This window comes from Benincasa hispida, chromosome 11, assembly GCF_009727055.1.
Source record: "Benincasa hispida cultivar B227 chromosome 11, ASM972705v1, whole genome shotgun sequence".
In the NCBI taxonomy this organism is placed as follows: Eukaryota; Viridiplantae; Streptophyta; class Magnoliopsida; order Cucurbitales; family Cucurbitaceae; genus Benincasa; species Benincasa hispida.
This window is the reverse complement of record NC_052359.1, coordinates 1,392,373-1,404,002: the sequence shown is the minus strand read 5'-3', so window position 1 is coordinate 1,404,002 and position 11,630 is coordinate 1,392,373. Positions and strand designations below refer to the sequence as shown.

The 11,630-nt window shown below is 31.1% G+C and overlaps 1 protein-coding gene across 2 annotated transcripts; it reads left to right on the top strand.

Annotated features, from left to right (window-relative positions):
- Positions 1–3,065: 3,065 nt before the first annotated feature.
- On the top strand, positions 3,066–7,805 carry LOC120091478. 2 transcript variants are annotated; one of them, XM_039049527.1, is made up of 6 exons: positions 3,066–3,215; positions 3,449–3,485; positions 3,667–3,920; positions 4,749–4,785; positions 4,934–5,172; positions 6,235–7,805. In XM_039049527.1, the coding sequence occupies exons 1-6, from the start codon at positions 3,186–3,188 to the stop codon at positions 6,916–6,918; spliced, it is 1,281 nt and encodes a 426-aa protein (XP_038905455.1). In that variant the 5' UTR covers positions 3,066–3,185; the 3' UTR covers positions 6,919–7,805. The 2 variants fall into 2 exon arrangements, with proteins under 2 accessions (XP_038905455.1, XP_038905454.1); XM_039049526.1 differs by having other exon boundaries at positions 3,067–3,215; positions 6,238–7,805.
- The last annotated feature ends 3,825 nt before the right edge of the window (positions 7,806–11,630 follow it).

Sequence of the window (11,630 nt, the reverse complement as noted above, 5' to 3'; positions counted from 1 at the left end):
CATGCCCCATCACATCCTACGTAGAACCAATATTCTTGATGGGACATATCTCTGAATGGAAGAAATCATCGGGGTACATGGAATGTGTTATCCTACCACCATAGCAATATGTGTTGGTAGGCCATGCGCGAATAGGATTCCATCAATCGAAGAACATCATCCTGAAGGAAATCTAAAATAGAAATCTCCATGAGTAGCGAAAGTGGATCGTTCCAAATCCCATTCAGAATTAACACAACAATTACAGTCTTAAACGGAAACGAACAAATTATGCATAAATATAAATTACGGCATGCTACAAGATGATACAAGGGATAAAGTATGCGTACCTTTGAAGAAATCTTCTTCAAGTATCCCTTGACCGATTTCCTATGCGTCTAAAGCAACACTCGAATGCAAAGAATATAACACGACCTCCATGAATGTCTGAATGAGCCTCGATCCCAATCGAGTTCAACTCGATCCACGAACTGAGTTAGAACACCATCACAAGTCTTACCTTGGTATTCTCGGTGTGAGAATCCAGGAGTTGTGGGCTCTGTATGATCTTGGATTGAGGAAGACAAGAGGTATACGATCGAGTAAGTGGGAGATGAAGACTGTCTATCGTATAGACAATGTACTCGATCGTTTAGAAGACGGAATCCTATTGTATAGAATTTGCTACTCGATCGTATAGCAACGATCAATGAGTACCTATCGTATAGTCAACTCTTAGCTCGATCGTGTATGCTCTCAACGGCTATCACTTAGGAAAAACACTTTTACTTGATAGCCTTTTTCGTGAGATTTTTCCGAACAAATCAACTACTAATTTTGGAAAACAATTTTCTTTTTATCTCACAGATACCATAAAAACTTCTAATAACCTCCCACTCAATTCGGTTATTAGAGAAAAAGAATTAATTATCATATAATTAATATATTATAGATAAATATTTCGTATTATATTTATAACCAATAGTTTTAATATTTCGTCATATGAAACATATAAACCATAGTTTCTTTTTTCTATTTTATGGTACTTAATATAAATCATATTTATATTAATTTCTCCAATTAATGTATCTAATACATCATATCAATTATATCACATATAATTGAATTTCCTCTTGTTAATTTGAACACTTTAAATCAACCCAAAATCTGATTTTCAACTTGAACCCATTGAGCTACCAAGGGGACCTCATAGACCTGTAGCTTGAAGTTCTAATGATACGTGAATAACTGACTAAACCCTTTAGTCACGAGATCCATCATCTACTAACTATTGATCACTCCACTAAAGACCGACATCTGCACTCTTCTCACTACAGATATATTCATGTGTCCATATAACCAATCAAAGTGTGATAACCCTTCACAAATCGCTCGTAAGTACAGTTGAGCCAATTTACTATTTTTTTTACTATAGTTACATCTAACTCCTTAAGTACTACTGATTCTTTCAATGAACAATAAGTCATAGTCCTACTATGACTGAGTCATCTCTTCCAAAGAGAGGGTGTCACCACTATGTTCAAGATCCATAATCAGCCCGTAAGGGAGCAATTTATCTATTTACCCCTGCTTTGGGGAAAGAGTGAATTCTGTTTTGTGTAGCTGAGTTTTCAGCTCTTCAATCAGACAAATCCCCAAAAAGGTAGGCTTGTTAAGTTAGTAATCTGACCACTCTCACCCATACTAATCAAAGGATCGGCCTCATAGATAGGAGTTTCCAAATAACTCAGGATTAAGGTCATGTCACCTATGGTCATTTTAGTGAAATGTAAGTCTTAATTATCAACAACATTATATAAATAAACTAATCATCTCGTGGTCCGGTCGTATACAAACTCTTTGTATAAGATCCCCGCTGGCATGTCTCCACATGAATGATCAGGATCAGACCATTTGTAGCACTTTACAACACTTGTAAATATCTACAAAGCTGACCGTATCTGTAGTGTTATCAGGATAAGGTATCCTTCCTTTATCCTTATACTACAGACCATTTAGGTTATTACTTAAGACATGATCCACTTGTATGTCTCACATACATGCTTAAGTTACATGAAATAACCACGGATCTTAGTTTATTGGATATGAGTAAATGCAAATAAAATAACATTTATTTTATTAATAACAATGTGTACAAAATGTTTACAAACTACGAGACCACTAGGAGAATTAGGACATCAATCCCAACACATTCAACCCAAAAGTATCGTAGGTGTGGGCAACCAGGACACAATAGCTCAACGTGTAGCCAACCTTTAACTTATACTCCAAATAATGAAAAACAGAGATAAAGATAATAAACGTACCCACAGTAAGTTCAACTTTTAAAATTATTATTTTTTAATTATTTTTTTTAATCGAGGTAAGGCTTTGCATGTGGCACTCGGGCTAGGTGAGGTGGGGCATCCATATCATAAACAGGTGGCACTCGAGCTTTCTTTTTAAAATTGGGTAAGGCTTGCAGGTTTGATTGGGTTGGGTGGGTATCCCTCTTGCGAGTGAAAGGTGTCTTGACAATGAACAAATTTAAACATCGGGCTCTAGTTGTTAAATCGGGACATGACTTTACTAAATGTGTTGGGTTGGGTCAATTGTCCCTGTTGCGAGTGGCGATTCCTACTAACAACCGTTAAAAGGTGAAGTTTCGGTTGGGGCGTGTCATCGGATTAGGGACCATCCACTATCGGGTTGAACCGCGATGGGCCTTTGGAGGCGGAAATTGCCCTACGACATCAACAAATGATTACATATCATACTATCATAGGGTAGATTAAAAAATATAAATGTGCATAAGAAGAGGTCATTCGTAAAATAAAAACTATTTTTTTATTATTAAAATTAATGAGTGAATTATCAAATGTTAGATTGATGATAAAAATTGCAATATTTAACTTAATCTAGATGATTCTAGAATTTGACGAAATTAAAGTTTGGGTGAAAATTAATAATTGGTAAAAACTGAATTTTTCACAAAATAATTTAATAAATCTTTTTATAGCATTAGAATATGAAACACGCGCTCTTGAAAAGCTTCTATGGAAGACAAAAAAAAATTTGGCGCCAACTGATCCCGCGAACTTCAAAATAAAACCAACAAAATCTTTAAGAAGTAAGAGAAAAGAATTTCTCCATGAACCAAATGTTGGTTGTGTTTTGAATCTTTTGATTAGAGCGAAATCGGAGCCATGGAGAATTCGAGCTTCACTAATTCTCAGGTATAGTTTTATTCTATACGCATACGCTCTGGTTATCGATTTCCATTTTCTGTTTGGTTCCTGCGAAAATACGAGGAATTACAAGCGTCTTTTGCCGGGAAATTTTGTGTTACTGATATGCTTATTCCAATGACTTGTTTAATTCGGCTTAGCGAATTTGCAGCAGCTTCATAGAGCAATCTTTGCCCCGAAATTTATATTTCTAATTCTTTCATTTGCTTCGTTTTTTGTAGGTTATGCATTCTTCGTTCTTGCATTTGCCGTCTTCAGGTTCGTATAATTCTCCCTGTTTCACCACCTTGATATCTGTTTGGATGTTGAGAAAATGTAGAAAAGAAAATTATGACATAGTATGATAGTGATCTTAATTAGGTTTTTGACTATGTTTTTGTGTGTTTTTGAGTTAGGTCATAGTTGGACTCACTTTTATTCGTTTGTTAATTTCCATCAGAGCCGCCTGATATCAGGAACTGGTTCTCGAGCTATGAATATGAATCTCCCGAACTTGATTCAAATGACAATTTTGGAGATTCAATTTCGAGAGAGAGAGAATTTGAGGTCAAGGAAGATGAGCAGACTGCGGGAGAGTTTAGGGATGTTACTAAGATTGGAGAAGAAGAAGCTTCTGAGAAGCTTCCCGGAACTTGGATTCCTTTGAAATGCACTTCAAGGGAAGATCATCGTGAAAGCCAGCCTTTAGGCATGGTATTGAAACTGCTATTCCTCTCAACGGTCCTTTTTTTTTTTTTTTTTCCTTTAATTAATTGCAAAATAAGTATTTGTTTAAGAATTCAGTGGCTAGATCTCCCACCAAATGCTTGAACTTCCGTCACTTTTCTTATTGGATTATTCCATCAACACAAGAAATGATGAGACTACAGAAAAATTTGTTAATTAACCAAAACTTAAAGATCTTAATTGGCTATAGAAATAGTTTAATGTATCAAATAATGGAGAAACTTAGACTTTGTTGGATAATGATTTTCTGCTTGGTTTTTTGTTTGTTCTAAACAAGTAAGATTATTTACAAATAATTTATGTTCTATTTTCTGATTTTATTCACTTTTTGTCACAAGACTCATTACATTTATTCACGTCTTTACTTTTGGAACCACTCAAAGGGGCTCATATTAATGGAGATAATTATCCTAAGTCATATACCATGGATCACTTCCTCTCTCGACCAATGTAGGACTTTGTACCTAACATTTTCTACTTTCTTACTAATGAAATCTTCATTAAATTTAAAAAACAAACAAGTTTTTCCCTTTCTTTTTTTTTTAAAAAGGAATTTTTTGAAGAACACATTTTTAGAAATTAGGTTATTGACAGTAAAACTATTAGTAAACAAGTTTAGTTCTCAAACTCGAAAACCAAAAACAACATTATTATTGAATAAACCACAAAATACTTCTGGGTTCTTCTGGATTTGATATTTTTATGTTATATGAACTGTAGGCAAGCTGCTATAGTGAAAGCTCAAAATTGCTAACGTCTAACAGTTAATTTCTCCTTTTTATATTTTTATGTTAGAATCAAGATTCTTGGTGCTCCCAGTCGCTTCTGTCAGGTTTGTACCATTCACTCTGGAATTCAATTTGCCAATAAAAATCAATATTCTATCCTCATCATCTAGTTTATTTAGCATTCAGTTATAAGATTTGAACTTGTTACAACACAAGGACAATTACAGATTTTTTTCTTTCCTTTTTCATCAGAGCCTCCTGATGTTGGGAACTGGTTTTCAAGTTATGTGTACGAATCCCCTACATTGAATTTAAGCCAGGAATTTGGGTATTGTGAGAGTAAGAAAACTGGACTCGGCCATGAAATAGAAGAGACTTTGGAGAAGGTTAGAAAGACCGAAAATGGAGGTGCAGGAGTACAGTTGAACCTATTCGAGAAATGCAATGGCAATTCCACGGGCAACAGGCAGGATAATCAGCTCCCAAGCGAGGTACAGTTTTTGCCCTTTTTTTTTTTAATAGGCTGATATTAACACTTCCTTGAATGGAAATAGAACTTTTTATCGAAGGCTAATTAATATAAACATTAATACCTACAAGTAGCACTTTATAAGATGTGCAAGCAATTATCTTCTAATTTTGACTTCAGCACACTTCCCCAAATAGCCCCTGAACCCAGCTTAGGTGGTGAGGGCTCATAGAAAGTTTAGGAGAGAGTTTTTCTGAATCCTAAGTTTAAGTTTAGTATAAGAAAATGAAAATATTTCCATCTTGTAGATATAACTCACTTGTCTAGTACGTGGGGACAATCCTTATATTTATAGGCAAGAGATCCCTGGCCAAAGATACATTTTTCTATGTCATACCTGTATTCTATAGACCTTAGATATTTCTTTGGACATCCAACCATGTCTAAAAGGAAATTCATTGGAACCCAGTAACTATTATTTAATGTTAGAATACTTTTAGATATTCATATTCATATATACTTTTGAAGATATTTCTAGAAAGAAATAAATTATAAATTTAAGATATTCATATGGAATCTCCAAGAAGCTTCTAGAAAAATGACGTATTTGAAGATTTTGTTTCTAATTTTTTGATTTTAAAATTTATGTTTGTTTCCTCCCAAATTTCTTTCTATGTTTTTCTCATTTCTTAATAAAACACTTGAATTCTTAATTATGTTCTAAAAACAAAAATAAGTTTTTGAATTTTGTTTTGTTTTGTTTTCGAAACTTAGCTTGGTGTTTGAAAATATTGATTGAAAGTTGATAACAACACAAAGAAACTTATAGGTGTAAGTAGTATTTATATGCCTAACTTTCGGAAACCAAAAACTACAAACCAAATGGTTATGAAATGGGCTCTAAATGTTTATATTTTATTCTAACAGTAACTTGGTAATGGAACTGATAATTTGTCTCATTCTAGCTAAAGATCATCCCCTTGTCAAATCTGAGTGTTTTCTTTCTCAAGTCATTTCCATGTTCTATTAGTTTGAGTGAAACTCAACTGTTCATAGGAAGTAAAGTATTTTACCATGTTCTCAGCAGAATTTGTTTTCTGAAAGAACTTCGGAACAAAACCCAAAAGAGAAAACTGTGGGAACCAACGAAATCAGTCCAACCAAAGAAGTTCCGATCTCAAGCCTAACTACTGAAGATCCTCAATATAAGTTACAAAAGAAAGTTTTGCAAGATAATGGTTTTGTGCCACTGCATATAAATGGAAGTTTTAATGATGATAATAAGAAGCCTGCAACTCATACAAATTTGATACATAAGATTGATCTCATGCTGGAAAGTTCTGAAAATAAAAGTGAGGTCCAACCCCAACTTAATGGCTCATCAGCTGGAAATGATGTGCCTTCCGTCTTTACCAATGAACAGTCAGTAAGAGAACCAATTGATCTAAGCCACAACAAAGAAAACAAAGAAAACAAAGCAAACAAAGAGAAAGGAATTTCATATGTTGGTTTTATTACAGCAAACAAGCGTGGCTTTTCTGAAGCAAGTTGCAAGAAATCAGTGAAAATGCAAGAAAACTACAATGATAAAGAGGCAGGAAGTGCTTTTGCTTGTTTAAGAAGAAAGGCGTTGTCAGACAAAACCAATTCTGAGCAATCTAATATTATAGAGATAATTGGGAAATGGAGTTGTCCTCAGAAGAGTAAGCCAAATCTTGGACCGCCATTGAAGCAGCTTCGACTTGAGCGATGGGTTCACAAGAAATAGAACTTGTCCTTGGCTCAATGATAAAGATGGAAAATTTTCCAATTATATATAAACAAAATGATATATCTACTCGTGACACGACTTGATATTAATGGGAGTGCTCCCAATATGATTATGGTATGCAAATCTTCTCATTGTGATAGCATATCTTCTGTATATACTTTTGTTGTAAGCTATAAGTAGAAAAAGAAACACTGGCAAGAAAGTGATGGAGGCTTTTGCAGAAAAGGTTTCTCACTGATGTTTCATTTCCATGAAATTCAATCATATCAAGCAGAGAGTTTCAAACTCAAGACAAAAGGATGATATCTGTATAATAGCTTCAAATGGTAAGTCCAACTTTGCACTTCCAACCTTTGGGTTTCTTCTATTGTAAATGGTTACTAGCTTGTAAATTTTTGTTCTCTTTCAATTTTTAGTTTAACAAGTGGCATGAGGAGATTCAAACTTTTTTTTACCTCATGATTGATGGTATATACTTTAACCAGTTGAATTATGTTTATATGTGTTAGAATGTCTCAAATTTGTTAGCTGACACTTATAACAACTAAGTACATGGTCTCATTTCAGAACTCATATTTAGAACATTTAATTATTTATGGTTATTTACGATTATGACTTTAGAGTTTAGAGAATACACCATATAATCTCTCTAACTCTTAGTGGTGCCGTTTTGTATTAAAAAAATATCATCTCTAATAATATTATTCTCTCTGTCTCGTGGATGTAGCTAACAAACGGTTAGTGAACCATGTATATCTGTGTTGATCTTTCTTTACGTTTCTTTTGTATTTTTAATTGTCGGTTTTGTAACAATATGGTTCATTTTTTATCTTTTAAATCTCGACCTCCTAATTTTTATATATATATTGCTTTATTTAGGTTAATGAGAAGATAGAAGATGAGTAAGTTCACGTAGGTGGGTGCCTAGTGTTTTTTTTTTCTTCTCTCTTCCTCTTCCTTTCTTCCTCCAATGATACGTGAGTTGAGGGTTTAGACTTCTAATCTTTCGAATGAAGATATAACCTCTTAGTTAGTTATGTTATATTCAAATTGACATGTTATTTATTAATTATTGTATGTGGACAAATTTTTTATATAAATTCGATTATTTATTAATTATTAGATGTAGATTAACTTTCAAGTTAATGAATACGTGTTCACACACAAGAGCTTAGCTCAATTGACATTGTGTTCATACTATTAACCTTGTTGTCTGAGGTTCAATTCTCTCACCTCACACTTTAATTACAATATCTTTGCGCACACACAAAAAAAAAATGTAAGGATAAAAATTTGAACCTTTGACCCATCATGAAAGTTATATTATCTCAATCAATTAACTTATATTCATATTGTCTATAAATACTCCAACTAATTAACTTGTAGGTTAAAGTATAAAAAATGTCTTTGAACTATGAGGTTCATTTTAATTATATTCTCGAACTTGTAGAAGTTTGCTCCAATCTTTAAAGTTGGAAGTTCGTTTTAAAACAATCTTAAAATGTTTATATCTACTTATGTGGAAAAAATTTAAACATATATATATAAAAGAAGAAATAAAGACACATGGTGAATATGTGAACCATACATATTGTCATCTTCTTCCTTCCAAACCTATTCTCCCATTATATTGTTCTTTTGTATAAATCTGTTCACTTAAGCAACATATAAGCATATGTAAATTTTTCTTGTCCATGAATTTAACAGCAAAAGCTTTCAATGGTTAAAATTAAACTTTGGTATAATTAAAACCAACTTCATAGTTGATTGTTATATATATATATATAATTTATCCTAAATTATATTTTAATATAGCAACATACTTCTATTAATATGCTTTAATAAAAAAGGACATAAAAAATCAATTCATTAGAATTTAATAATATCATATACATTGTTGAGCAATTTTTGGTCGCTAGCTTACCTATCTAAAGATATGGTTTCATCTCTAATAATTGTATGGATTTTCTAGTTTGCAATTATTTTAAAATTTTAATTTTATTGAGAATAGATTTATGATATTTTTAAAGTTAAAAGTTTGATCTCACCTCATAATTATGAACTAAAAAAACATTAAGAATGAAAAATGAAAAAAAAAAAAAGATTAGATCGCAATGGTCGTACTTTTAAAAAGAATAGAAAATACCATATTAGAAATTTAGAACAAAATTGGAGATGAGAACATCGTTAATCCTATCTCATCCACTTGTCATATATACTAAACAAAGAAAAAACAAACTTTCATTCAAATAAGATTTTCGACAAATTTTCTAGTCATTTATTTATTTATTTTGCAAAATGGTATAATATATTACAAAAATGTAACTTCTTAATTTGAGGTCAAGACACAGACAACACAAAATCAATGTCTAAAGAGCTAGAGCTCATAATCAAAATACAAAGCAAAACAAATGATAAGCTCACATCTTGAATTGGAAAAAACTATTGAAATTACAAAAAAAGAAAAAAAAAAAAAATTACCCTTAATCCTTTGACAAGTCAAAAGATAAATGTTCACCAAAAGTTTAGACTCATTAGCCACAAAGTGACAATCAACCACCAAAGAAGACATCATTTCGAGAGAATAACACCAAAGGAAGTAAAGAATCTGCAATACCTTTAGGCAACATAGACATCCTCTTCACCTCTTGATTAGCCATAAGACCAGACCCAAGAATACTGCTATGAGCCCGCACCAATAGTAGCATCAATAATTTAAAAATTTCTTAGTTGATAAACATATATATTATTTAAATTCTAATAATAAAACTTACAAAATAAACACAAGTATTTAATTCCCAGTTACTAATTATTTTGTATACCTAAACACACTTTTAACTCTCAAATATTAATTATTATGTATATTCAAATATAAATTTAAATTCAAGATATTTAATATCCATGTCCATGAAACAACATATGACAAGAGGTCGAGAGTATATAATTTATGTTGTTGAACTAAGCTCATGTTTGGTTCTTAAAGCAAGTTAAATTATATAAAGCCTAAAAAATTTGGAGTAAGTTTCAATTATGCTTATAAAATTAAAAAAAAAATATTTCAACTCTTGAAGTTTGAAATTGCTTCCAAATATACAGATATATTGAATACCATTGAAGAGTTTTTCTTTATCATCGTTATAACAACTTAGAAGGTATCGCAATATTCTTTATGACATCATTCACATAATCAAATTTTATACATTAGCTCTCACATTAATTAAAAATACATTATAGATGATGTCATATATGTCTATCCATTTTTTTCATATGAGTTACCTGATCAACCATCTGAAAAAAAAAAACGTTTTTTTTTAAAAAAAAAATAATTTCAAAGTTCAAAAGTTAAAATTAAAATATTTAAATTTTAGGAGAATAGTTAAAACTTTGGAAAATTTTTATAGATAGAAAAAATGTCAAACTATTTATGGAAATAGTAAAAACAAAAATATCGATAGACACCGATAGATTTCTACAGTGTCTATAAGTGATAGACTTGTATCAGTTTCTATCACTATAATATCAATGATAGACTTTTACAAGTTTTTATCCCTATAGACACCAATAAACTTTTATCAGCCTCTATTAATGATAGATTTCTATCCGTTTCTTTCACTAATAAAATTTTATCAGCATCTATCAATGATAACTTGTATCAGTTTCTATCACTGATACTACCAGCTTCTGTCACTAATGACATTGATATACTTCCATTAGCTTTTATCGAAGAAGATTAAAATTTTCTATTTTGTGTAAATAATTTATCTTGTTTTTCTATTTTTGAAAATCTCCCTAAAACTTTCTCCAAAGTTAAAGAGATGTTTTCACAAGTTCTTTAAAATCCAAATGTAAGTAAAGATCTAAGAGCCATGACTATAAAAGTTAATCATTGAGCTTTGAAAAATTTGAGGACCAAAATAGATGCAATGTTTTTTCTCTTCCTTTCGTTTAACAATTTACTTCATCGAAAATTAAACCTTTAACTTTTGATGAGTATAGTAATATCTCAATAAATCAAGTTATTAAGTTACATTCAGTTTGATTAGAAATAGACAAAATTTCAAAATGTAATAAACAAAACAAGACTCCTTTTTTAGAGGATAAAGATTGAAAGAGCAAAAAAGAAATTACACAAATTACAAGAAAACATCACTAGACACAAAAGAACGTACACCATTCAAAATAAGGAATATCACAAAGTATTAAACTAAATAAGACTATTTATCCCACGTATTGAAACTTTGAAGTTTAAATAACTAGGTCCTGTTTGGTAATCATTTCGTTTTTTGTTTTTTATTTTTGAAAATTAAGTTTTTAAAAGTTACTTTCTTTTTTTTTTTTTTTTTACTTTTTAAAATTTGGCTTATTTTTTAAACCATCTATAAAAATATAGATAATAAATGAAGAAATTTAGAAGTAGAAGTAGTGTTTATAGGTATAATTTTTTTTTTAAAAAAAACAAAAAGTTAAAAATAAAATGACGAGTAAATGGGACCTAAAATAGAGGAAATATTAAAATTGATTTTAATTTTTGTTTAGTTTATAAAGATTTGAGCAGCTAATTTCTTAGAAAACGATGCCTTTAAACTTTATTATAAATCCAAAATGGTTTTATATTTAAAAACAAAAATAAAAACAAAATCTTTTGATCTAATCCAATTCGCTCTCATTCTTCCCTTCCCTCTTCTCTCTCTGCTTTGCCATCTTCCTCT

Excerpts from the sequence above, each read along its gene's own strand:
- LOC120091478 (XM_039049527.1), top strand. The coding sequence starts at position 3,186 with ATGGAGAATTCGAGCTTCACTAATTCTCAG. Across the intron at positions 3,486-3,666 it reads CTTGCATTTGCCGTCTTCAG|AGCCGCCTGATATCAGGAAC; the intron begins GTTCGTATAATT and ends AATTTCCATCAG. Across the intron at positions 3,921-4,748 it reads AAAGCCAGCCTTTAGGCATG|AATCAAGATTCTTGGTGCTC; the intron begins GTATTGAAACTG and ends TTTTTATGTTAG.